This window comes from Canis lupus, chromosome 7 (genome assembly GCF_048164855.1).
Source record: "Canis lupus baileyi chromosome 7, mCanLup2.hap1, whole genome shotgun sequence".
NCBI classification, from domain to species: Eukaryota; Metazoa; Chordata; class Mammalia; order Carnivora; family Canidae; genus Canis; species Canis lupus.
In genome coordinates this window covers 62,604,353-62,627,872 of record NC_132844.1, presented here as the reverse complement: position 1 = coordinate 62,627,872, position 23,520 = coordinate 62,604,353, and the positions used below count along the sequence as shown (strand labels likewise).

General features: G+C 51.7%; 2 protein-coding genes and 1 pseudogene across 3 annotated transcripts; all 3 read right to left on the bottom strand.

Moving 5' to 3' along the window:
• Positions 1-1,457: 1,457 nt before the first annotated feature.
• On the bottom strand, positions 1,458-3,244 carry LOC140636424 (mitochondrial assembly of ribosomal large subunit protein 1 pseudogene; annotated as a pseudogene).
• Positions 1,458-13,795, bottom strand: TREML4 (triggering receptor expressed on myeloid cells like 4). 2 transcript variants are annotated; one of them, XM_072833093.1, is made up of 7 exons: positions 13,656-13,795; positions 10,762-11,123; positions 10,214-10,547; positions 8,726-8,801; positions 7,263-7,381; positions 5,509-5,618; positions 1,458-4,630 (listed from the first exon to the last, which is right to left on the bottom strand). In XM_072833093.1, exons 3-7 carry the CDS (start codon positions 10,377-10,379, stop codon positions 4,406-4,408), a joined length of 696 nt encoding a protein of 231 aa, XP_072689194.1. In that variant the 5' UTR covers positions 10,380-10,547; positions 10,762-11,123; positions 13,656-13,795; the 3' UTR covers positions 1,458-4,405. The 2 variants fall into 2 exon arrangements, with proteins under 2 accessions (XP_072689194.1, XP_072689195.1); XM_072833094.1 differs by having other exon boundaries at positions 7,263-7,348.
• TREML2 (triggering receptor expressed on myeloid cells like 2) lies at positions 12,841-22,909 on the bottom strand. The gene is made up of 5 exons (XM_072833092.1): positions 22,587-22,909; positions 20,024-20,344; positions 16,241-16,658; positions 15,066-15,172; positions 12,841-14,752 (listed from the first exon to the last, which is right to left on the bottom strand). The coding sequence occupies exons 1-5, from the start codon at positions 22,642-22,644 to the stop codon at positions 14,673-14,675; spliced, it is 984 nt and encodes a 327-aa protein (XP_072689193.1). The 5' UTR covers positions 22,645-22,909; the 3' UTR covers positions 12,841-14,672.
• Positions 22,910-23,520: the final 611 nt, after the last annotated feature.

Genomic DNA, 23,520 nt, shown 5'->3' with positions numbered 1-23,520 from the left:
CTTCCATTAATGGATTTTTAAATATATATATACTTTGAGATTTATTTATTTATTTGAGAGAGAGAGAGAGAGAGAGAGAAAGCATGAAGAGTGAGCATGAGCAGGGAGGAGGGGCAGAGAGAGAGAGGGAGAAGCAGGGTCCCTGATGAGTAGGAAGCCCAATGCGGGGGGCGGGCGTCCTGATTCCAGGAGACCCCGGGATCATGACCTGAGCTGAAGGCAGAGGCTCAACTGACTGAGCCACCCAGGTGCCCCCCATTAATGGATATTAAAAGAGTTTCCAAGAATTAACTCTTGCAAGTTGTGAGAAGCATAACTCACTTTTCCTTATTAAGATGTTTAGAGAAAATATATTACTAGCATGGATTATTTTCACATGGCACTTATCACTGTCTCTTAAAACATTAATGTTTTGTGGAGCATTGGGAAGCAAATCTAGATCTTTACTAGCTTCAGTAAGCTTCAGCTTGCAATCCCCTCCTTCTGCAGTCCCAGTCACATAGCAGAACCTGCTGTTACTCACCTTCCCACCCTACATCACCAAACCATCCCCACAAACTCAAATATCTCGACCTAGAAGACAAGACCTAAAACAGCAGAGACCAAAGAGATATGGAAAATCCTCACTCCCACCCCCACCCCCACCACCCCCAGTGCAGGCCCTACTTGGTGACTTCTGAGTGTTTGGCTGAGGAGACACAACTCCTTCAATGAAGACATTAGTGACCACCAGTGGGTAGGCTAGCTATTAAAGAGCCAGAAAGCCTGGGTGGAGAGACTGAGTGGGGAGGAAGTAGGAGTGTGTTAGCCAAATGGTAGTTGCCAGCTCTTGACAGCAGGATAAATGTGGACTCATGCATTTCCTTGAAGGACAGAGTAAAGTTTCAGATTGTTTTGATTACTTTTTGTTGGTGCCAGCCTGAGTTTCCTTGAATGAAGCTCCTTGAAAGACAAGATCCTCACCAAGTCTAGCTTGTGTATTTGCCATGCATATGACTGCTACAATAGGAGAGAGAAAGGACTTCATTTGAGAAATCCAGTAGGGATTCTGAGGAGAAAGAAGTTCAGGCAGAAGAGGCTGCAGAAGTTAGGAAAGGCAAGGCAAGCCAAACTTTTTTTTTTTTTTGTCTTTTATATATTTATTTTTTAAGGCTATCCCATTCTACAGAATAAGATTTACACTTAGGCAAAATTAAACTGAGCAGAGCACAGGGGCCAGTGTTAACTCTGAGGAATCCTGCTAGGACCTTAGGAATAAAAACAATATATTAAAATTTTAGTTTGAATATACCGATTCTTGCTGTGAGAGCTCACTTACCTACACTTTCCACATTTCATTTAGCCCATTGCCAATAGATAAGGCTTGTTTTGACAACAACCTGACCAATCAGGTGAATGATATAGCTCAATCAGAGCTATATTTTTAAAAAGTGACTCAATCCAAATCTGATAATGACTAAGGTAGTTCATATCATTTTATTCTCATTTGAACTCCACTAGAGTCAGGGATGAAGAAGTGTCCTCTTCTATTCCAAGAATGAAGTCTTCAGGTAATGTCTCGGGTGCTATCTGTGCTAACTGGTCATCATATGAACGTAGGGTCCATAATTTCTCTCATTCATAGGTTTCTCTGGTTTCTGGAAGCATCAAATGAATCACCATGCTGCCGAAGTCCATGCAGAGCCAGTCATCAGTGTCTTTCCCTTCAATCTTAACATGAGGCTCGCTTTTACTTTGCAGGTATTTGTACATTTTCACAATGTAGTAGGCCATGGCATGCAAGTGTCGGGTGGAAGTTCCTCTACCAATCACAAAGTAATCTGTATATTTCAATTCTGGAGGAACCTTGATCACACAAATGTCTCTTGCATTTTCTTGCCTCAGCAGTGAAACCAGCATATCATGTCAAACTTGGGGCCAGGATGATCTGCTGCGCCGGACTCCGGGCGCCCCTGACCCGCGGCGCCCTCCACCCGCTCCCCCAGGCCCTGCCCGCCGTGCAGGCCGCCGCGCGGTCCAAGCCCAGGCAGGCCCGACCGAGCGCCGGGGCCGCCGAAAGCCGCCCCAAGGCCAGCAGCCCAAGCCCGGCCCGGAGCCCGCCGCCGGCCCCGCGCCCAGGGAAAGGGCCCCGCACCGCAGCAGCGAGCCGGCAAACCAAACTTTTAATCCTTTAGAAGCTGCACTGGGATTCTAGGATTTAGAATTTACACTAAGAATTTTTATCACACCATGCCATCTGGGTGGCAAATGAGAGAAGGGAGAGATCACTGATGATTGCATAGGGGGTTTTATGGGCCAGGCCTGGAGGAGGCAAACTACAACTTCCAGAGCCCAGTCACTCATCAAGAAACGCTAGACTGTAATCACGTAGCTATGCTATCAGGAGGAAATAATTTGGGGAACAATTACTTAGCCTCTTTCAAGAGTCAAGACTTTGAGAAATTATTTAACCTGTCTATGCCTCAATTTCCCCATCTTTAAAGTGATGGGGAGTACTTACCTTATAGGGATGTTTGCATCATTAGTGTATGTAGAGGAATGAGGCCCATAAGAGGCACTCCATAATTGTTGGCTTACTAGCCTTAATCACTGTGTCCCCAACCCTGAGCAATGATTGGCAGTCCGCAGACCCCTGTACATACTGTGTAATGACTATAGCCCCAGGTGCTCTAGTCTGAGTAGATCCTTTGGGTTTGGACAGCTCATGAGTAACCTGACCCCTGGGATGGCTCATGGTGTTGTAGCCAGGAAACCTGAGTTGGGAAGATGATTGGTGAAGATTGTCTCCCTCAGTGGGTATGTAGACTAAAATATAAACCAAGAGGCACTGTCAGGATCCTAGAATGATGGAGAACCAGAGGTCAAATGAGGCCATAGGTCAGTGCCAATGGCCCTTTTGAAGCAAGGCTGGGTAGGGTAGGAGGTCAGGGTACAATGGTTGCCCAGCCTCTAGCAGTCAGGTCTGGAGAGCTGGAAGGGCAGGACAGAGACCTCAGGAGGTAAGGTGATGCTCAGAGCATCCTGCTCTCCACCTCCTTCAACTCAAGGTTGTTCCTGGGTGTCCTCATGCAGCCACAGACTGGGGATAGAATCACATCCTCAACACTGGGAACCTGGAATGTCACAAGTGACAAGCGCTTACCTCACCTTCCTCCTTGAGAAATACCTCATCCTCACAGCCCAGCCTGCCAGACCTCAGACCACCTGCCCTTCTTTTCTCCAACCCCTCTCCCTTTCCGGCCATGAAGCAGCCTGACCTTCAGGTCCCATCTTGTAGGCAAAGCTGGTGTCTCACTGTGATTGATAGCAAGCTGATGACAAAAACATTCACAAACAAGCTGCTTGAGCAAGAGGCGGTAAATTCCCTGCCCTTGGAGAGATTGAGGCAGACACTGCATGACTCAGTGGGATTTGCAGAAGGGATCTGGCATCCCACTAGCAGCTGAATTGGGTGATCTTTAAATGTCACCCTTGAGAAGTGATGAATAGCAATTCAAGCAATCTTTCTCAAGACATGGCAGGACCCTACCCTCCATCCCCGTGGCCTGGAGTTCCCACAGTTCAGAGTCACTCCTTGGGGGCACATAATAAAAAAAAGGGGCCCTGTCTCCTATAAGGGCCCTGTGGAAGTGTACTAGGGCAAAACAAGAAGTGGCCTTCAGTCTGCTCTGTTTGAGGTGCAGCTTGCAGAATAGATGAGAGTTTCCACGGAAGGCAGAAGAGCCCAGGTCAGTTCTGGTGGAGCTGCTGGGGCCACTATGGGGAAGGAAGTTCCTATGCCCCACCGTGACTGGCAAGGCCAAGGGCTAGGGGAAACCCTTGAGTGACAAGCACTGCCCACATCTTGCTAGGGTCACTTGTGAGAATCAAAATCAGGGGGTCAGGAAGGAGAGGAGGAGCTGGGGTGGAGAAATAGAACTTTCTAGTCTGGCTTAGAAGCCCTGAGAGATAGTTGGGGAGGGGCTTTCATGAGGAGTGTCACCAAAGAGGAACTTGCACAGTGGGTCAGGATTTCACAGCCCCTGTTTAGGAAGGAAGTGAGGATCACAGAGTGGGGAGAAGATTGTGTCACTCGGAGGCACTGGGGTCCAAATCCTATCTAATTTGTCTCTGCTCCAGTGGCCCTCCTCCCGGACCCTGGGGAGAGGAGTGGGCAGGTATCTAGAGACCCCCTTATATAGGCCCCAGAGTCTGCCCATCACAGACTTCAGACTCAAAGCTTCTCCCCTCTGGAATATAAGGACTGTCCTTTCCTCCTTTTTCCTCATCTCCTTTGTAGGAAGGGGGTAAACCTTTTGCTGGTTTTTGAGCATCTTTGCCACACTGAAGTCCTCCCATCACTGGTGGAGCAGCCTTATGCCTCACAGGTATTTTCTAAGTGTTCACTTCCCAGTGAAGACTGACTTTAGCTCTTGAACTCCCTGTCTGGGGCAGTTGACTTGGAGGGCTGGGATCTGGCTCCAGCGATGTCGGCATATTCCACAGTCAGAAGGGGGTCAGGTATGGGCTTCAGGTTGAGTTGGATGTTGACATAGATGGAGTCCTCAGGCACAAAGTGGTTCAGGTGGGTAAGTGAGGCATAGCAGATGGCCCCAGTGTCCTCTTCAGAGCCCATATGTTGACTGGAGCCCTAGAAATCAAAGAAGACAAGTGTTCACTGTACAGATCACAGCTGGGAGTGGTCAGTGGCCCCTGGGGGCTGCCCAGAGCAGAATGGAGGACAGAGACAAAGATAAGTCATGGAACAGAGTATGGATGCTGCAGAGCCTCTGAGAATGGCTAAAGTCAGCAGAGTCGCCATCACTGAAGAAGTTTAAGAGTAGGCTATGGAAGACGACACAGGTGTGATCCATGGACCAATAGCATAGATATCACCTGGAAGCTTGATAAAATCTCAGACTTTCCTAAGATCTGTTAAAGCAGTCTCTGGGGCTGGGGCCAAGGAAATTCAGTTTGAACAAGTTTTCCAGGTGATTTTCATGCACACTCAAGTTCAAATAGCATTGAGCTAGAAGAGCATTTGGTAGGGATGCCACTTGCAGAGTTGATCCCAGCATTACAGAGAGTTGAACCAGATGACTTTAGATCCTTCCAGTCCTGCAATTCTGTGATCTCAAGAATTTTCATTCTTTAGACAAGACAGACTTACCCAACAGCAATGGCCTGTTCCCCAGCTCCTGATGACAGAGCACCTAGGGAGCCATGTTTCCACCATGTGACCCCTTTCCCCCTAGCTGACTGGACTGGTGGCAGCCACGCCATGAAATGGGCTCCCTGCCCCCATTAACAGTTGGCCCTTAAGCTAGTGCTTAAGAGCAAAAACTAGGGCAGTCAACTTCTCTCTTTCCCTAAGGGGTTTAAATTGGGAAATGTGGGGCAAAGGGTGCATGCAGATGAGGCAACAGGAGCATGAGGAGTCATGAGTGAGCCCAGGTCCAGAGTGAACAGAAACTAAATGTAAACACAAGCTGGGAAACTGAAAAAAAACAACACTGAAAAACAAGATACCCAGGAAAGCTGAGATCGCCTCTGCCTTGATGAGGGATCCTTCCCATGCACGGTGGTCTGTTCCTTCTGGACTGAGATGTTGTTGTAGATGTGGTGGGATTTGTCCTCACCTGTGAGGAAAAGAGTCCAGTTTGGGGCAGGGACCTCTCCATAGGTCCCGTTACCCTGGGAAGACAGGAGTGCTGGAGGTTCCCGCTGGGCAGAGGGGACCCTGGTGGGAGAGGGGCTGGGTCTCAGTGTGGAAATTCCACGCTGCTCCAGGGTGTATGCTGGTGGCCAGCACAGAAGGGTGTCCAGGGATCTGACATCAGTGCCAAGGAGCAAATCAGACTGGAGTCATGTGGCTAATTTGCATAAAACTGGTAAGCTGAATCAATTCCAGTCACTGAAAGTCCCAAATTTAAACATCCATTTAAGTGTAATCTATTTGTGAGGTGTTGGGTGGCTCAGTCAGCTAAGCCTCTATCTTCAGCTCTGGTCATGATCTCAGGGTCCTGGGATCGAGCCCCAAGTCAGGCTCCCTGCTCATCAAGGAGTCTGCTTCTCCCTCTCTTCTCCACTCATGCTCTCTCTCTCTCTTTCTTTCTCTCTCTCTCTCTCTCTCAAATAGATAAATAAAATCTTTTTTCTTATTTATTTATTTATTTATTTATTCATGAGAGACAGAAAGAGAGAGAGATGCAGAGACACAGTCAGAGGGAGAAGCAGGCTCCACGCAGGGAGCCTGATGTGGGACTAGATCCCAGATGCCAGGGATCAGGCCCTGGGCTGAAGGTGGTGCTAAATCACTGAGCCACTGGGGCTGCCCCAATAAAATCTTTTTTCAAAAGTATAATCTACTTGCTGGTGATGTTATCTATAATATCTTTCAAATTTTTGGACCAGGAACCACAATGAAAAATATTTTATCTCCCCCCCACACACACACACTCTTAAAGTCTAATGAAAAAGTATCCTTCCAACGTGCAAAACATTGTGACATTTGCTTTTTCCTTTCATTTTATGAAAATAGCATTGTGACCCATTAAATTGACTTTATGCACTTTGAAAAATACATGTATAAAATTTTACAACCCATTACTACTTTAGGGTTTTTATAGCTTTAAAAATAAAATCAATGAGGATCAACATACCACTGACTCATTTCCACATTTCAATATTGTCAACACACACATCACTGGGTTATATGGTTAATAAATACGCAGCACATATGTGCCAAACAAACCACAAACAACAACAACAACAAAAGAACAACAACACAGGAATCATCAAAAGCTACTGATCTCATAAATCTTACACAAAATGCTGATGATTTTACATGTGATCAGTGCTAAAAACTTACAACTTGGACAATTAAAAAGTCCTTTAAGTCCTTTTATGAAGACAACATTTTAAAGCAATCATGACCACTAAAAAGCAATACTGTTGACAGAAAGATTTTTAGATAAATTTGTTTAAAAATCCTTAACTATAAGACAATGGCGAAATATAATATCCCATATGGATGCTAGAATACCCAGTTTTTGGCCATTTAGGCTTGGAAGGAGCTGGCCTTTGAGCCTCTGAAGAGAATGATCCCATGTGCTGCTCTGGCAAAGCAAGAGAACCCAGGGGATCCTGACCTCTTCACTTCACAGGTCTTAGTTTCCTTGCTGGTAAAATGAGTATGATAAGCCTTCTCTTCAGGCTCATGGGCATGAGGACATCATGGCCAAGCCCTCAGGGGTCTGCTCGGAGCCAGCCCTGGAGTTTACCTTTCCCGGAGCTTCTTCGGGCTTTCCTCAAGTACAGGATCATGAGGAAGGTGAGCACCAGCAGCAGCAGGACAGCCACCGTGGAGCTGGGAACGATGAGATGCCAGTTGCTTTGGGGGCTTTGGAATAAGGGACAACCAGCCAGGTGAGGAAAGTGGGAGCCAAATTTCTGCCCAGAAGCCATCCCTCTCTCCACCCACACAGCCATGATAGACTCTCCTGCCCCAAGGAGGAGAGTCTATCAATAGACTCTCCTCCCTAAGGAGGCAGCCCCATGCTCAAAGGTTCTGCCCCTTAGATCATGCATATCCAGCTACATCTGGATTTGTTTCCTCCTCTGTGAAACGGGACTGTTGACCACGTCAGCTGTCTTTGCTCCTTTTCTTTTTCTGGCTGCTGTCTCCTAACTTGCCCCTGGGGGGCTTGTTGCAGCATCTGTACCCAGCCCTCCCACATCCTGCCTTTAACTATTTCTTGGTCCTGATTCCTCACTCCTACCTGTGGGATGCCCTCAGCTCTCAGGACACTGGTGTCCTGTGACCAGCCGCGCTGCCACATCACAAACAAATTTGAATAGGACCTGTTCTTATGTCAAAGACAGAACACAAAGGTAGGCTCCCAGGGAAGGTGCTTAGAGTGTCAAAGGTTGAACTTTAATTTCCAGAGGCGCACCTGTAGGGACACCTCTCAGCACCACCTAGTTTCTGGGTTATAAAGCCTTGAAGCAAGGAACCAAGGTTGTGAGAGCCCTGGGCTCCCACTGCAGTGATTATGGGTGGGGAGAAGACAGGGGAGGATGGAGGCCAGAAGAAAAACAACTGTGGGGTCAGTCCCAGGGGCTGCGGCCTGGAAGCCATCAGGCAAGGGTAGAGAAGAAATCAGGCCATGGGTTGTAGTAACTACAGAGTACGGCTTTTCCCTGGAATTTGGGATGGAGGAAGGCCAAGAGAAGAGTGAGGCAAATGAGGCAGCCCTGGTCACGTGCCTGGCACTGGGCCAGACCCAATCCCACTTCATCCTCACAGACACTCTGTACAATGGTGGTTCCCAACTGGGGGTGCTTGTGTCCTCCTCCGAGGCAAACTTGGCAACGTCTGGACATATTTTGGTTTGGTTGTCATAACTGGGTGGTCTGGGGGAGGTTTGTACTCTTGCTCTCTAATGGGTAGGGGCCAGGGATGCTGCCAAATACTCTACAGTGCACGGGACACCACTCACAACAAATGTCAATAGTGCCAAAGGTGAGCAACCCTGCTGTAAGGTGAGGATGTCATTGACCCCATTCTGCAGGTGAGAAAACTGAGGTTTAAAGAGGCAAAGTGACCTATGAACCATGTGACTCCCATCTCAGCCCCTCAGAACCAGGTAGCTGTGGGGCCGAGTTAGCTGGAGGTATTCAGCACAGTTGGTCATAGGTGGGAAAAAGTGGAGGGTGGAGAAGACGAGGAGGGAGGTCACAGTACCTCTCCATGACAGGGCTGGGGGCAAAGGTCCAGGCTGTGGTCCTCCCAGAGCTCCTGGTGATGGGCAGGGCTGGAGCTGTAAGAGACTGACAGTGAGGAGAGCACTCCATGTGTTTGCCCCACATTCCAGGCTCCTCACATCTAGCCCTTGGCCTTGGGGAGTAGGGGCCCTGGGGAGTAGGAGCCCACAGAGGGCCCTGGGCCAAGTGAGGACTCTGAGAAGCACCACATGCCCTGCATATGAATGACTTTTCCTCACAGTGAAGTGCTCCAGTACAAGAGGCTTTACATTAGACTCACACTGTCACTTGCATATTGGACATATTTCTATAGTCTTTTCTATTTTCATTGTTCTTGACCATGTCATGCACTCTCAACATAGAATGCTTCCCTTCCACCTCTGCCCACTTTTGTCTCTTCTGGATAAATTCCCGCTCACTCATAAGGCCTAAGTGGTTTCACTTCTTCTGGAGAGTTCTCCAGGAGAATCCATACCACTGCTTTCTCCAGCAACTGGTCCCTCCCTTCGCTGGGCTGCCATCTAATGTGCTTTCATTATGCCACCTGCCATCTGCTCCTAACCCTTCCCTTATGTGTTCTGCCTTGGATGCAAACGGCGGTGGAATGGGGGGAGGCTCTGTGGGCTCCTCCAGCACAGGAAAGGGTCTCGAGGTCTTTGATTCCCCTTACAGAGTGCAGCCCCTGCCATACATGGAGTGACAGTGAGCCATGGCTTGTGTGGTGACTGACCAAGCAGTCAACAAGGGTCTTCCAGGCGCCCAGCTCACCGAATGGCTGAGCAGGCTTGGCAGCAGGACAGGGGTCTGGGAAGATGCCGTTCAAGCTCTGACCATCACAGGGAAACACGGGGAGGAGGGAGCTTTGCAACTCTGAGGTTTTCAGGAAAAAACACCCGGAGCTTCATTCAGGAGTAGAGCCAAGCTTCCATCTGAGCCTTAAGGTCTCTCGACACTAAGGGGTAGGTCTAGGGAGATGACCTGGGCTCTCTGAGCCCTTGGCCGCTACACCTCCCAGGCTCACCCCCAAAGTCCGTGTCTACCTCACCAGCTGGCTGTCTCCTGTCTGTTCACATTTCTTAACCCAACCAGTTACCTTCCACTCAAGCACAGCCCTTTAAGAGAAGCTTAGGGGGTTAGGGTCAGGAGTCTGGATGCCCTGGGATGGCCCAGTAGAGCCAGTCTTGTTCAAACCTGAGGTGGCTTTATAGTCATTACAAATCAACAGATGAGTTTTGTTAGTAGCAATAAGAATGTTCAGAGAAATGCATACTATGCTAAAGGAAGAACGAAGTGAGGCAGAGGTCTGAGTTCTTGTGCTGGATCTGACCTTAACCAGCAGTGACTTGGGCAAGGGGTGCCGGTTTGGGCTGTGAGAGCCCTGAATAAAATTACATAAGAATCCTTTCTAGCTCCAGCATCTTGTGATTCAGGATGGCTGAGAACCACACAGAGAAGGGGAAGAACTCACCTGGAGACACCACAAGATGGATATTTCTGTAAGTAAGGATCTCAGAGGATTTGTAGATTCCGCAGGAGTAAAATCCAGAGTCTTCTACCTTGAGCTTGGTCATGGTGACAATGAAGTAGCCCAATCTGACCCCATCCTGAATGGAGTTTCCGGGCTTCCACTGCATCCCCTGGATCCTGGGGGTAGGAGGCTAGCACAGTACAAGTACGTGCTGATACCTGCCTGCACCAAGCTTTCACTGATTTTGAGTCTTGCCAGGACTGGTACAGGCACTTCACAGAGATTGTCTCCCCTTCCAGTTTACGCAGCAACTCTGGCTTCTGTTCCCAGGAACCTGAAAATACACTCTCACGTCAGGGAGCAATTTCTCTGCCCCTGTGGGGCTGGCAGGTGGGTGCCACCTTCCTCGGAATGTGCCCAAGACCCAGCCTCTGGCCACAGTGCCACCCTGCTCCTGACCTGCCCTCTGCATGCCTCCTTCATGCCCTCCTCACCAGACCATCTCTCCCTCCTCTTGCCCTATTCCCTCCCTCTGCCCTCCTCATCACCTGAGGCCAGGAGCACCAGCAGGACTGGTGGCAGCAGGCGTGTGGCGTCCCTGGCCATGGGCCCTCTTCTTGAGCGTGGCAGAGTTAGCAGGGAAGACCTGAGGACGGGGAGCCAGGGCTGGGGCACAGGGTTGAGGATTCAGCACAGCCACCCTGGCTTGTCAGGGAAGAAGAGCTGAGGACGGCAAAGTCCTCCAGTGAGGCTCGGGGAGGTCTTGGCCTTGTAGGCAGGAGTCTCCCTCTGCAGGTGCTACACATGGCCCAGTCGGCTTTCAGAGCTGAGGCTCCAGGGGACTCAGCTGCTGCTGGCTCTCTTGCCCAGCCTCCTCCTCCTTGTCATACTGGGGTCAGGGTGTAGAAAGCTGTGAAAGCCCAGGAAGAAACTCTGGTGAAATCAGAACTCATTTCTGCTTTCTCTTTCTCCTCTTTATCCTACCACTTCCCCCTGGCCCCAACTACCTCCTCTCTACCCAAGTATACAGCCTCCACTGAAGGTGAGTGACAGAGTTAGGGGACCCTTTGGAGGTGCCCAGAGGTCCAAGACTTCCTGCTCAGGCCTGCCAGGGAGCACTATGGGGGCTGGAGTGGCAGAGGAGAAAGGAGACGGAGAGTCATTTCCAGGAATGGAGGTGCAGAGAATGCCCCTGACAAGGGTGGGAGAGAGTGAACCTGGGGGCATGGGGGCGGGAGGCAGGGGAGAAGGGAGATGCAGAAAGACAAGGACAGGAGGCTGAGGGGGTCTTGAGTCACTCCACATCTCCAGCTGCCAGCCTGCCACAATCCCTCCATAAGCATTTGTTAGAGAGATCACAGTAATCAAGCACACTTTAAGGGATAACTGCCATTAGAAGAACTACAGAAAAACTATCCCCGCAGGCTGTTTCACAACCAAGAAAGGAGAAAATCCTGTAAAAATGCAGTGTGGCAGGTCAGGTAGGTGGGGCGCAGACTCTCAGGGGGAGATTAGCACAGGAGGCCAAAAGTGCTTGGGGACCGAGCTGGGAGAAGAAGGACAGGAAGCAGGACAGGGTGACAGGAAGCTCAGACCAGGGTGTGCAGAGTTCTGAGGACAGGATGCTCTCCAGCATGGCAAGAGGTGTTGGGGCTTCAGATCCTGTGGCAGCCAGTCAGCGGGGGGGGGGGGGGGGGGGGGGGGGGGGGGCGGTGCGCTCCCTGGGAGGGGACTGGCTCTCTGCAGCTGCGGCAGCCCCCAGAGACCCTCACTACTCCCAGCACTGGGGCAAGCAGTCCATCTGCCTGAGACGCAGCAGCACCAACTGAGTTTGATGTTGAGGGAAAACCCTCCTGCAGCCATCTGGGAGAATGCCATCCTAAGGCTTATGTCCCAGGGTGACACATCTGCCTGCCACGCTCTGCAGAGCAAACATCCCTCCGTGCTGGGTTTTATGTGTCCTTGCCCTTGGTCACAGCAGGAAGCCCTTCGCAGGTGTGGCCCGTCCTTGTCCTTCCCACAGCCAACTGCTCAGGAAGCTTTGTCGCCTCGCCTTCCCTGGTAAAGGCAGCAGCAGCCCTGGCCCGTGTGACACCCCCACCTGCCCTGCCCCTCCCAGCCCTGGATCCATTGGAGATCTGGGTCCTCCTGAGGCTCCAGGGAGAGGACGAAGAACAAGAAGGAGAAAACAAGAGGCTGGGGCTTTCAGGGAAATGTCCCAGAGCACTGGAGGTCCCAAGAGGCCACCCAGGCCATCAGAGCTGGAGAGCTGGGGCAGGGGGTGTGGGCGCCCTGCGTCCTCGCTGTGGAGCTCATGTGGGAGCAGGCTCCGTGGGTGGGCACCTCATGCAGGCTCACTGCGCTCCAGGCGCCCCTCATCCTGGGCAAACGGGGATGGTAGGTCCCCTAACAGCTTCCCTGCCTGGCATCGGGGCACAGCCAACAGGGTGTGTTGGCTGCCCAGGTCCAGCACCCAGCACCTGGGGCCTGGGTGAGTGCCCCGCTGCCCTCCCTAGTCCCTTCCAATTGAGGGCAAAGCAGAGACATAGGTTCCAAAGGCCTTCAATGTGGACAACGCGTCCTAGAGCTGGAGCCGGAGGACCAGCAATCACGAGGCATTTACTCAGTTGTGGGAGGTTTGTGTCACGTCATTTTATCCTGAAAGCAGTCTTGAGAGGTAGGAGTTAGTGTTCGCCTTTTACAAGAGAGGAAGATGAGACCCGAGGGCTAGTGACTGGCTCAGGGTCACGCAGGGACAGGTGGCCTCGCTGGGTCCCCGTCCTGAGCCCTCTGCCGCTCTCCCACAAGACATCCTGTTCTCAGATGAGGAAGGGCTGTCAGTGTGCTGTTGTAGGATCTGGGGAGGGGGGGGTCTTGGGGAGCTTTATTCCTCTGGGGAAATTCAGCCCCCTCCTGGTTACACACCAAGGTCGTGGCCACACCCTCCCGATAGGGAGGATGGCTATCACTCTGTGTGTGTGTGTGTGTGTGTGTGTGTGTGTGTGTGTGTGTGTGTGTGTTGGCACAAGGCTTGTCAGTTCCTCAGTCTGAGTCTCCTCTGGTGCCCTCTCCTGGACGGAGGAAAAAGGTGCCTCCTTCCTGCTGTCCCCCAGGATTACCTCCTGCCTCTTCCTCTCTCGCTACATCCATTCTGGGGGCAGCTACCCATCAAAGCTCCAGCTGCGTCATTCTCTTGACTATGAGAATGCTCTTCCCATGTGAGAGGTCTCTGCCCCCGGGTGGAGTGGAGATGTCACGATCCCTAGGTGCTTATTCCAGTTGCCCTAGGCTGCTGGAGCCCCTGCTCTAGAGGACGAACCCAGTCTGTATTCTTCAGTCTTCACTATAGAAAAGGCCGATTCTGAGCCAGGAGCCAGTGAAGCAGAGGCCAGGCTCCTTCGGCCATTGGACCACCCCACTCCCACCCTGGCCCTGCACCCACCAAGGCGTCCCTCCAGACTGTACTCTGCTCCAAGCTGTCCTTGCTGTGTCACAAGTAGCTCCTCTCTTCCCAGGGGACAATGAGTCCCCAGGGGAAGGTAGGTGATCTACTCTTTCTCTGAGCAGTGGCCTCCCCTGCGGTGGACTCTGGAGGGCCCTCAGTCTCCTGTGGGGGAGCTCAGGTCTGGAGTTGGGATCCAGGGGAGACAGTTCTGAGTGCAGCCTCTGCATGCCAGTCTGGGGACAGGCTGGTCCTGCAGCCAAGGGCTCTGGGCAGCCTGGTCGCAAGCTTTCCCTGAAGGGCCAGCCAGCAGGTGGCAGCAGTGGGAGGCTGGGCTCTGCTGGCTCCCAGGACTTGAGGGACCAGCAGCTGAGGTCAGGGCAGGGCACCTCCAGAGGCCCATCAGGGGACGCATAGCCCTGAGTGTGGGGGACTTGGACCACTCTGGGGTCCTCAGCTGCCATGGACCTCCAGCATCAAGTTGCTATTCCTTCTTCTCCAGGGCAAGGCCTGGAGAAACACTGGCTGCCTCTGGGGCTTTTTTTCCCCCCAAGCACATGGGGAAGCTTGAGGGAGAAGAGGGTTGCTGAGGACACAGGGTTCCAGATGGGGAGAGGGCAGCTGTCCACCAGTCCACTTTCCTCTGCTCCATCGCAAGGGGTCCTGAGGCCCACGGGCCGTGAGCTCCCTGTCTGGGTACAGCACCGTCAGGGCTTCTCTGCCACCAGCTGGGGCCCAGGACTCTGTGGCTCTGAGCAGAATCCCCTTGGTGGCTTCCCCTGGGGCTTCCTGCCGGTACCCCCCACTCTGGGTGCCATCCCAGGTTCTCGGCAGCCCAGGGGGACTGAGCAGGTGAAGAGCAGCCTCTCGTTCTAGGGAGGCCTGAGTCCGGCCTTGAGCAAGTCCTCAGCCCCCAGCCTGGCTCTAGTTCAGACAGGTTCCCAGCTCCATCCTCCTCTGGCCTCCAAAGGCCCCTCCAGGAAGAGTTCCCCCACTCCACAGTTAAGTGGCCTCAGATCACACAGGCTTCCACGGAGGCTCTGGTCTTCCAAGTGGGTCCCTCCAGGGTCTAGTGGGATCATTGCATACCCTGTAGCCTGTGAGAACAAGGAGAGAGATGAAAGGGGACAGGGCTCCAGCTCTCTTCTCCCTGCCCCCCATGCTCCTGGGCCAGTCTATCCCCTCTTTCGGTTCTGCCCTCTGCTTCCTGCTAGTTCAGCCCCAGAGGGGTCATGCCGCGCCGCTCCAGCCTGCCCACCCTCCTCCCTCACCTGGATGCCAAGTAGTCCTTCTGGCTGGACGCAGGTAAGGACGCACCACCTGGGGTCGGAATGCACCCAGGCCCTTTGGAAAGTGTGTCAAGCCCCAGTGCTCTGCCCTCAGGAGGCTGGGAGGGTGGGCTGTACTCACTTCCCATGTGTCTCTTCTTCCAGAACCCATAGACCACGATCAACATCACAGACACTAGGAGGAAGATCAGTATCCCCAGGTACACAGTGGGATGTGAATCCTGGTGCCTGAGGGGACGGGACAGAGTGGGGAGGAGGTGAGCACCCAGTTACCCCCACCTGGACCCATGTTTTTCTGCATGCCATGTGAGAGGAGCCAGACTGAGAGAAAATCTGATGGCCCTGGTGGGAATGATTGGCTCCCTTCCTTGGGGAGCCAGCTATGGCAGGAGGAAGTGACAGGCTCAGAGGTCAGGGGAAGAAGTCCCAGGTGGAGGTGAGCGTCTCTCCACTTTAGCGCCTGTCCTCCATTGTTCCCACAAACCTGAACATCCCTGAGGACAAGGACTCTAAGGGACCCCATTTGTGACGGAAAAGATTGAGAGTCTTGTTCTTCTCATAGTGAGAGCCTCTCCCCACAGCCCTTCCCTCCTTCATCCTCTGAAGCAGATGCAGCAGGTGCATGGCCTGTATCCCCTTGCCTGTAGCACTTCATGTGCGCCGGCCCTTGGCACTTCCATTTAAATTTTCAGCCTGAAGACTTTCTCCTTTTATTAGGTCCCTCTTTGCCACCCATGGCAGGCAGCCCTCCACTGATGACCAATAGGAGTAGTGTCGGTGTAGGAGTCAGTGTATTAAAACCCCAGCTTCCTTGCCCTTCAGGTGGTCGTCTGATACTGGGCCCGAGAGCCTCCCCTGCACTTGAGCTCCGCTGCTCACAGTGGTGGCCAGCTTGATTAGGTTCTCTCCCAGCTGCTTCCCTGTCTCACTTCCCGATGCTCTTTCCACACTCTTGGTCCTAGAGGCTGCTTCTAGGGGAGCCCAAATTAAAGAATCTCCCATTTCCCACTTCCTACCCCCAAGCCACATCCTTATCCTGCCCCTACCTTCTCCTCTCCATCCAGACTCTTATGCTGACCAGTTCCCAACCCTCACTTCCCCCTGGCATCCTTTATGTCACCTCTCCATCCTGGCTTCTGGCCTCCCACCCAGCTCTCATTCAGCAGCACACCAGACCGACTTCCTGAAAAGGAAAGGTCTGCAATAACATTTGCTTGCACCTTGAGGTCTGTTCAGGCACCAAGAACTGTTGCTGTATCTGTTCAAATGTCCTCCAAGCCCAGAAAACACAGGTACCTGATAGGGGATAACTTGTTGAGGAGAGCCCCGCTGGTGTGGCACACTTCTGTGGTGGGTGATCCGGTGCGCAGGTGCCCAGCCCTGGTGGATATGGATGCTGGGCCAGCAGAGGAGGCTCTGGCATCGCTGGGAGACACAGTCACTATCTGGGACCCCATGGTCCTCCTAGGCCCCGTGGTAGAAGGGCCAGTGCTGGTGAAGCTGTAGTCTGTCACAGAGGTCAGTCTGATGGACTCTGAGGCAGTGGGGGACACGAGTCTGGTCAAGGTGAGGAGATCAGGTGTGAACATTGTCATGCTGGTGGTGAATGGGGCATCAGGGCCTGAGGTAGGGGTTGGGCCCGATGTGACAACAATTCCACTCTTGAGGATATTGGCCAGATGTGCAAGAGGAGTGCTTCTCTTGGTGGTAGAGGCTAAGGGGCCAGAAAGGGAGAAACGTTAGCCTGAGTCAGAGGCCTCCCCGATAGAAGCAGATCCTCGTCTCCCCTCATTGACCTTGGACCCAGGATTCTGCTCTGCTATGTGACCAGATGTTCATTTGTTGGGGAGAAGAAGTGGAAACAGTAAAGAAGGAAGAGTCTCTCACAGTTTCTTTAGCCTGCCCTGTCAGGCCTCTCCCCTCCCCATGCCCATCTCTCTCATTGCTTCCAGACCCTCCTCATTCCAGGAAGCCAAAGAGATTTCTTCACTATGATGTTGAACAGAGACTTTTCTAGGAGCTCCATAATTGGTGACTAGGGTCCAGAAATGAGGGCAAGGAAGCCTTGATGGCCCATGTTCCAAAGAATACCTCCAGCAGCAGGGTCAGATGCCCTCCTTAGGAGCTTATGAAGAGACACCTGCTCCCCTCATCCATCCTTTCAGCCTTCTACCTCCCATTTTCTAGGAGGCTGGCATTTGGATGGTGGAGGAGTAGGGAGCTATAGGAAGCATGTGGTCCCTTGTGGAGCAGTGTGGTGGAGTCTATCTCCATAGAAAACAAGAGATGGGAGAGAGTCCTTGAGGAAGAGAGAGGGCTGACACGGGAGGCCTCATCCCATGACTGTGCATGGCAAAGGCACATTCCTGAGAGCCAAATGGCCACCATGGAAAGTGCCCATATTTCTGGGCAAGGGAACCCAGAATGAGCAGCATTGGTGAGAGTAGGGAAAGGGGAAGAGGCTGACCTGGAGCCAGATCTCCCACATCATCCTACTCAGCAGTGGGGAGACCCCAAAGACCCTTCAGAGAACTCACATGCAGGTGCCTTGGGAGAGCAACATTTGGACACCCACCTCACAAACGGCTGGGTAGAAAAGAGCCGAACAGAGAAAGTACTACTACGGGGTGGGAGCGCAGTGAAGTCACACAACGACCTCCCTTCCTTCATTCTTGCCTTGGTACTCCAGGGCGTTGGGAGAAGAAGGCAGGGAGAAGTAGCTGAGAAGAACCCCACTTTCCCACCTGCTGAGATGAAGGAGAGGGAGTTAGCCAAGGCTACCTCTTCCTCACTCTGGTGGCTTGGGCCATAACATGTGGTCTTCAAGAAGGAGTAGAAGAAGTGGGGCACCTGGTTGACTCAGAAGTTAAACATCTGCCTTTGGCTCAGGGCATGATCCCAGGGTCCTGAGATTGAGTTCTGCATCAGGTTCCCCATAGGGAGCCTGCTTCTCCCTCTGCCTATGTCTCTGCCTCTCTCTCTGCATCTCTCATGACTAAATAAATAAAATCTTTTTTTAAAGGAGTAGAAGAACATATATTGCTAGAAGATTCGAGGTTTTAAATGGGCTGAGGATTTTTGTTTATTATTTCCTAATAATTTCAATTATCCTAATAATTGAATAGGTCTGCAAAGTTGGAATCTCCTCAAATGGTCTTTAAAAGGTAGATTGGGTGTGGGGGGACATATGCAAAAAGAAAATGAAACCATTTCATGTTTCCTGAAAATTAAGACTTCAATACACCTGTTTTCAACTATTCCCTGGATCTGAAGCAGAAGTGGAGAGGGAGACTTGAGATCTGGCCCCATGTCTTAGAGATAGCAGTTGCCCTCACTCAGTCACAACAGAAGAGGGGGATGCAGGTGGGTCAGGTGTGTAACGAATGTCATCATCATTGGCTGCTTTTTTCAGGTTCTCTTGCTGGTGGGAGGACCTCAGGGCTTGGCCTTTCTCTCTTTTTCTACACTCAAGGGAGAACTTTTACATCCCCTTGATTTTTCTTATTAACAGCTTTAGTGAGATATTATTCACATTCTATATACCACACCCATTTGTAGCAACAAGTTCAATGGCTTTTAGTATATTCACAGTCATGCAACCACCACCACAGTCAACTTTAGAATATTTGCATCATCTCCAAAAGAAACCCCTACCCTTTAGCTATTACCTTCTACCTTCCCCTTCCTTCCCCCAGCCCTAAGCAACAATGAATCTGTTTTCTGTCTATATAGATTTCTTGAATCCCCTAGACTTTCAATTCTCTTCACAGAGATACTTCCAAATATATCCCCAGCTCTGACCTCTCACCTGAGCTCCAAGCTGATATATCCACTGCCTGCCCCTTTTGCCCACTTGGGGTTCTAGGAGGTGTCTTAAACTCAACATGACAAAATACAGCTCTTGGCTTTTCTCCTCCAAACTAGCTCCTCCCCAGAGTCACCTGACCCAATAAATGATACTATCAGGCCCCTTGCTGATGGAATAGAAAACCTCAGAGTCACTCTTGATTTCTCCCTTTTGCTCCCCTCTTGTCTTACCTACAAAGTGTACAGGGTGGGCAGGAAGCCCAAACATCATAGGTTGGAACCCCTCCACTTCTTTCCACCTCCAGAGGCCATGTCCTACTCCAAGACATTGTCATTCTCAGCCAGAATGTGGACAGTAGTCTCTCTGTCCATCTCTTACCCTTCCACCATCCATCTTTCACAGAGCAACTATTATAATCTTAGAGGCAAACCACAACACACCCCTGTAAACTCTCCAATAGCTTCCTATTGTACTTAGAATAAAACTCAAACTCCACATCATATACTTTAGGGCTGCTGTTTGACTCTCCAACCTCATCTCTTGCCACTCTGCCCCACACTCAATATGGAGTAGTCACACAGGCGTGCCTTATACAGGCCCAGCCCTTTCTCACCTCAGAGCCTTTGCACATGCAGTTCTCCCCACCTAGAATACCCTCCGAAGCACTCACATTTCAACAGGACTAGAGACCTCTCCTCACATGGGCTCTGCTTGATGTCATCTGCTCAGAGACAGGTCCTCTCAGGTCTCTGGTGCTTTAATAGCTCCCTCCACCACTAGAAAGTAGAGTTACTTTCTAACTTGTCACACTGTCTGATTTTAAGAACATTTATCGTTATCTACAATTATTTGTCTGATGATGTATGCCAGCCTATCATCTCTCATCTTTTTAGATCTCATTTTCTTCATTGGTAAAATGGACAGTAATGCCCATGAAGATGTCAATAAAAGAACTGGATGGCGCCTGGGTGGTTCAGTGGTTGAGAGTCTGCCTTTGGCTCAGGTAGTGATCCCGGGGTCCTAGGATCAGGTCCCGCATCGGGCTCCCTGTGGGGAACCTGCTTCTCCCTCTGCCCGTGTCTCTGCCTCTCTCTGTGTGTCTCTCATGAATAAATAAATAAAATCTTCAAAAAAATAAAAAAAGAACTGTGAAAACCCTGTAGCACAACATGCCTGTTGATGGATTATTCTTCTTACTATATCTGCTGCGAATGAAGTATGAGGCAGGGAAGACACCCCTACCCTCCCAGTTCCCTGGCAGGCCTGCTTACCTGGAGACACTTCCAGCTGGAAGCCCATCATTGGGTACAGGGTCCCAGAGCTGTTGCGCATGCACCAGTAGCGGCCAGAGTCCTGGCGCCTGAGGGCTGCCATGCTGATCTTGACCACCTTGGCCTTGGTGTCATCCTGTAGCACGTAGCGCGGCCCCTGCGCCCAGACCCGGGTGAATCCAGGCTCACACTTCTTCTTCCTGATTTTGCACCATACTCTACCCTCCACGTGGTTTTTGCGGCTCTTGTAGGAACACTGCACAGACAAGGTCTCCCCTTCAAAGTGCTTTACTTTTGTGTACACGTTCTCGGCAGGGGCACCTGGGGAGATACTACTGGTGAGCAAGGTCTGGTGAGAGAGGGGAAGGAGGCATCTTGAAGGTTGAGGTGAGGGGAGAGGAGGTGGATACTGCCCTGCTGTCATGGATCTCACAGCTTCAGGGAGAAACACAGCCCTACTCTGAAAGAACTCCCCCCCCCCCACCCCGCCCCATCCAATAGAGGGCATGCACAGGCCCTGCTAAAAGCTAATTCCCAGTCTGAGGCAGAGAGACACAGTCCACCCACTCAGGGAGCTCTCAGTCTATTGGAGTAGACAGTAGCCCTGCCCTCTAGAAGTTCCCAAACTGCTGAGGAAGACAATAATCCTGTGCCCTTGGGGAGTTCTAGGATGAAGATATAGAACTAGCCCTCAGGGAACTCTCAGACTGATGGTAGAGACACAGGCACAGCCCTCAGGGATTCCCTAGGCTAATGGAAGAAACTCAGCCCTTACACTGAGGGAACTCCAATGGACAGAGCCCCTTTTTTCATGATATTTTTCTAGCCCAGTGGGAAAGTAATAGCCCCATTTTCAGGGTCTTATGGGAAAGACCCAGGTCTTGTCTTCAGTGAGCTAGACACACAAATGCAAACAGAAGTCACAAAGTTATAAAATTCCAGACCACAAGCAACTTTGATAGATAAGAAAATCCAATATTTGAAAAAATTAAGAGCAGTTATTTAGTTCACAAATAAGTTCATTATAGTTATCTTTTAAATAGCAATTTGTCATAGTTCATTTTAGGTGCTATTTCATTTGAAAACATTCTAGTTGCATAAAACCCATAGGTTAAAAACGCCCAAACATACATCTAAATTCCCATTGGAGTGCAGACCCAAAGAATTGTACAATTATTCACTGTTCATCCACAGCCTGTTACAGTCTATGCCTAGAAATAAGATGTGGTCCGTGCGTTTCACAATCCACAGCCTGGCAGGGAGAGAGTAGAACTAGGGGTGGGGGTGGGGACTCAGGGGACAGCGAGAGGGACAAAGTTATGATGGGCTCCCTCCACTCCTCTCCCCACCATAAGCTCAGCTTTTATTCCTCTCACACCACCCAGAGCCTGATGTAAACACACACATACACACACACACACACACACACACACACACACACACACTTCTTCCCAGCAGTACAGAGTAGAGAGCACACATTTTGGAGTCTACGTGACTATGGGTTAAAACCCTGGTTCTACTATCAACTAACTGTGTGAGTCGATCCCATAAGTCTCTGTTTCTTCATCTGTCTCAGGCTGTGGGAAATGTGTCCCAGGACAGTGTCTGAAATGTAGCTGGTGCTCCACGTGCTTCCTGCCTCAAATGCAGGTTCCTTCAGACTTCTCCAGCTGAGCCCAGAGCTCTGATAGCCAAGGACCCTGCACTTGAGAGGAGACATCTGCCTGCTTCCAACCCAGCTGCACGCACTATAGCTGAGGCTCGGGGTAAGATAGCACCCTCTCTGAGCATCCCTTTGTCCTGTACAAACCAAATACAATGATCCAACTCAGTTATTTGGTGAGTCGGAGGCTTGGGGGACCCCTGGATTGCTCTACACAGGAGACACACTTCTGCCCTGGCAGAGGGAGGAGCCTCTCTAGGGGAAGTGCAGGGGTGGGGTGCCCCAAGAAAGGGTCTCCTGGGTATTGTGTTCATTTGTGCTCACCTTCCACCCTTCTCAGAGGCAGTAGCCAGAACCGAACAGGAAATGGTAACTTGGTAACCATTGCAGTAAGGGAGGCAGGATTGGGTGAGGCTCCCTCAAGGAGCATTTAGTAGCTATGGGGTGGGTGAGGGGCCTTCAAGGATTGTTTCCCCTCAGGACAGGGGGATGGGGACAGGCGGTAGTGGCACAAGCAACTCAACCAGTTAAAACATACACACACGTGATGCAATGATTCTTATAACCAAAGAGGGCTTTCTCGACAAGAGAAGGAGGCTTTTTGCGTGAGTGTCCATGGTCAGGGGTCCTAAGGAAGCCTGGCAGATGAAGGGGCCCAACCAGAGAGGGTCCAGAGCTTTATCTTATTTTGTGAGTCCTGTATTAGCTTTACCTGGGGCCAGATAGTGGGATGCAATCTTCTTACTGTTCTCTGGTTAGAAGCCACTAGGTCAGCCCTCTGACCCCTCTTCCAACCCCACAAAGCATGAAACAAGATTACTGGGCAAGGAAAAGCCTGGAGGGAGACTCCAGAAAAAGGGCCATTCCCTACCCCCTGAGCCAGCTCCCCTGCCCTCTCACCTGAGACATGGCTCTGGAGCCACAGCAGCAGCAGCAGCAGGAGGAACATGGGAGCCATGGCTCCATCCAGTTGGGGACGGTCACAGGCCAGCAGGGGGCCAGGCCACCCGCATCCAGGGTCTGGGCCCCACGCCAATGCAGGACGTGTCACTTGGGTCTGCCAGGGAAGGACCTGGCGTTCTGAAAGTGCAGTTGCCCATTTAGGGAAGTGAGGAAGTTGTGGGACCTACTACGATCGGCAGACCGCAGGGCCCGCAGAGCCTGCGGAGGAGGGCGGCGCTCGCTGCTGTTTACGCCCTCTTCCCCGAAACTTCGGGCAGGTGTGGCTGCTCCACCCAGCCTGCCCCCACACCCCACCCCCAGCCCGAGGAGGGCTCTCAGGGTAGAAGACTCCCCACCTTCTCCAAACCTCTCCTGGAAACTGGCCCATGGGGGGACCTCCTACTCTGAAACAAGGGGTCCGTCTAGGGGGGCTGGGGCGAGTTTTCTGGACCCTCAGCAACAGACTCCCTGGGATCCCCTGGGCTCAGAGGTCCAGGGGTAGGGCTTGGGGTTGGGGCAGGGCACCTCGGATCCTAGGTTTCACCAACACGCATTTCCGAGGAAGTTCTCGCAAACTCCATCCATTCATTCGCTCAGCCCTCCCGCGATGCGCTCCTTCCCTTGCCCTGCCTCCCTGGCCAAGGTCCTGGCTGGTGACAACAGCCCCTGACGCTCCCGCTGGCAAAGAGCCCCTTCTGTGCTCACACGCGATCCTATTTCCGTCACGGCTAGAATTACAGGGAGAAAGGAGGCAAATTGTTAAGTCTCAGATCATATGGTTTGGGCGCCGGGAGGGGCTTCTGTGCTGTCACACGTGGGCGCGCGCGCGCACACACACACACACACACACACACACACCCAAACTGTCTCTCCCTTTGACTACTCCCTTGTC

Bases quoted from the DNA above. Each gene is read 5' to 3' on its own strand.
- TREML4 (XM_072833093.1), bottom strand. From the start codon at position 10,379: ATGCAGTGGAAGCCCGGAAACTCCATTCAGGATGGGGTCAGATTGGGC. The intron at 5,619-7,262 runs GTAAACTCCAGG...TTTTCCTCACAG, and splicing joins CCGAAGAAGCTCCGGGAAAG to GTGAGGACAAATCCCACCAC. The intron at 4,631-5,508 runs GTATCTTGTTTT...TTTGATTTCTAG, and splicing joins GGCGATCTCAGCTTTCCTGG to GGCTCCAGTCAACATATGGG.
- TREML2 (XM_072833092.1), bottom strand. From the start codon at position 22,644: ATGGCTCCCATGTTCCTCCTGCTGCTGCTGCTGCTGTGGCTCCAGAGC. The intron at 16,659-20,023 runs GTAAGCAGGCCT...CTGGCCCCTTAG, and splicing joins CCAGCTGGAAGTGTCTCCAG to CCTCTACCACCAAGAGAAGC. The intron at 15,173-16,240 runs GTACCTGTGTTT...CCGTCCCCTCAG, and splicing joins AACAAGTTATCCCCTATCAG to GCACCAGGATTCACATCCCA.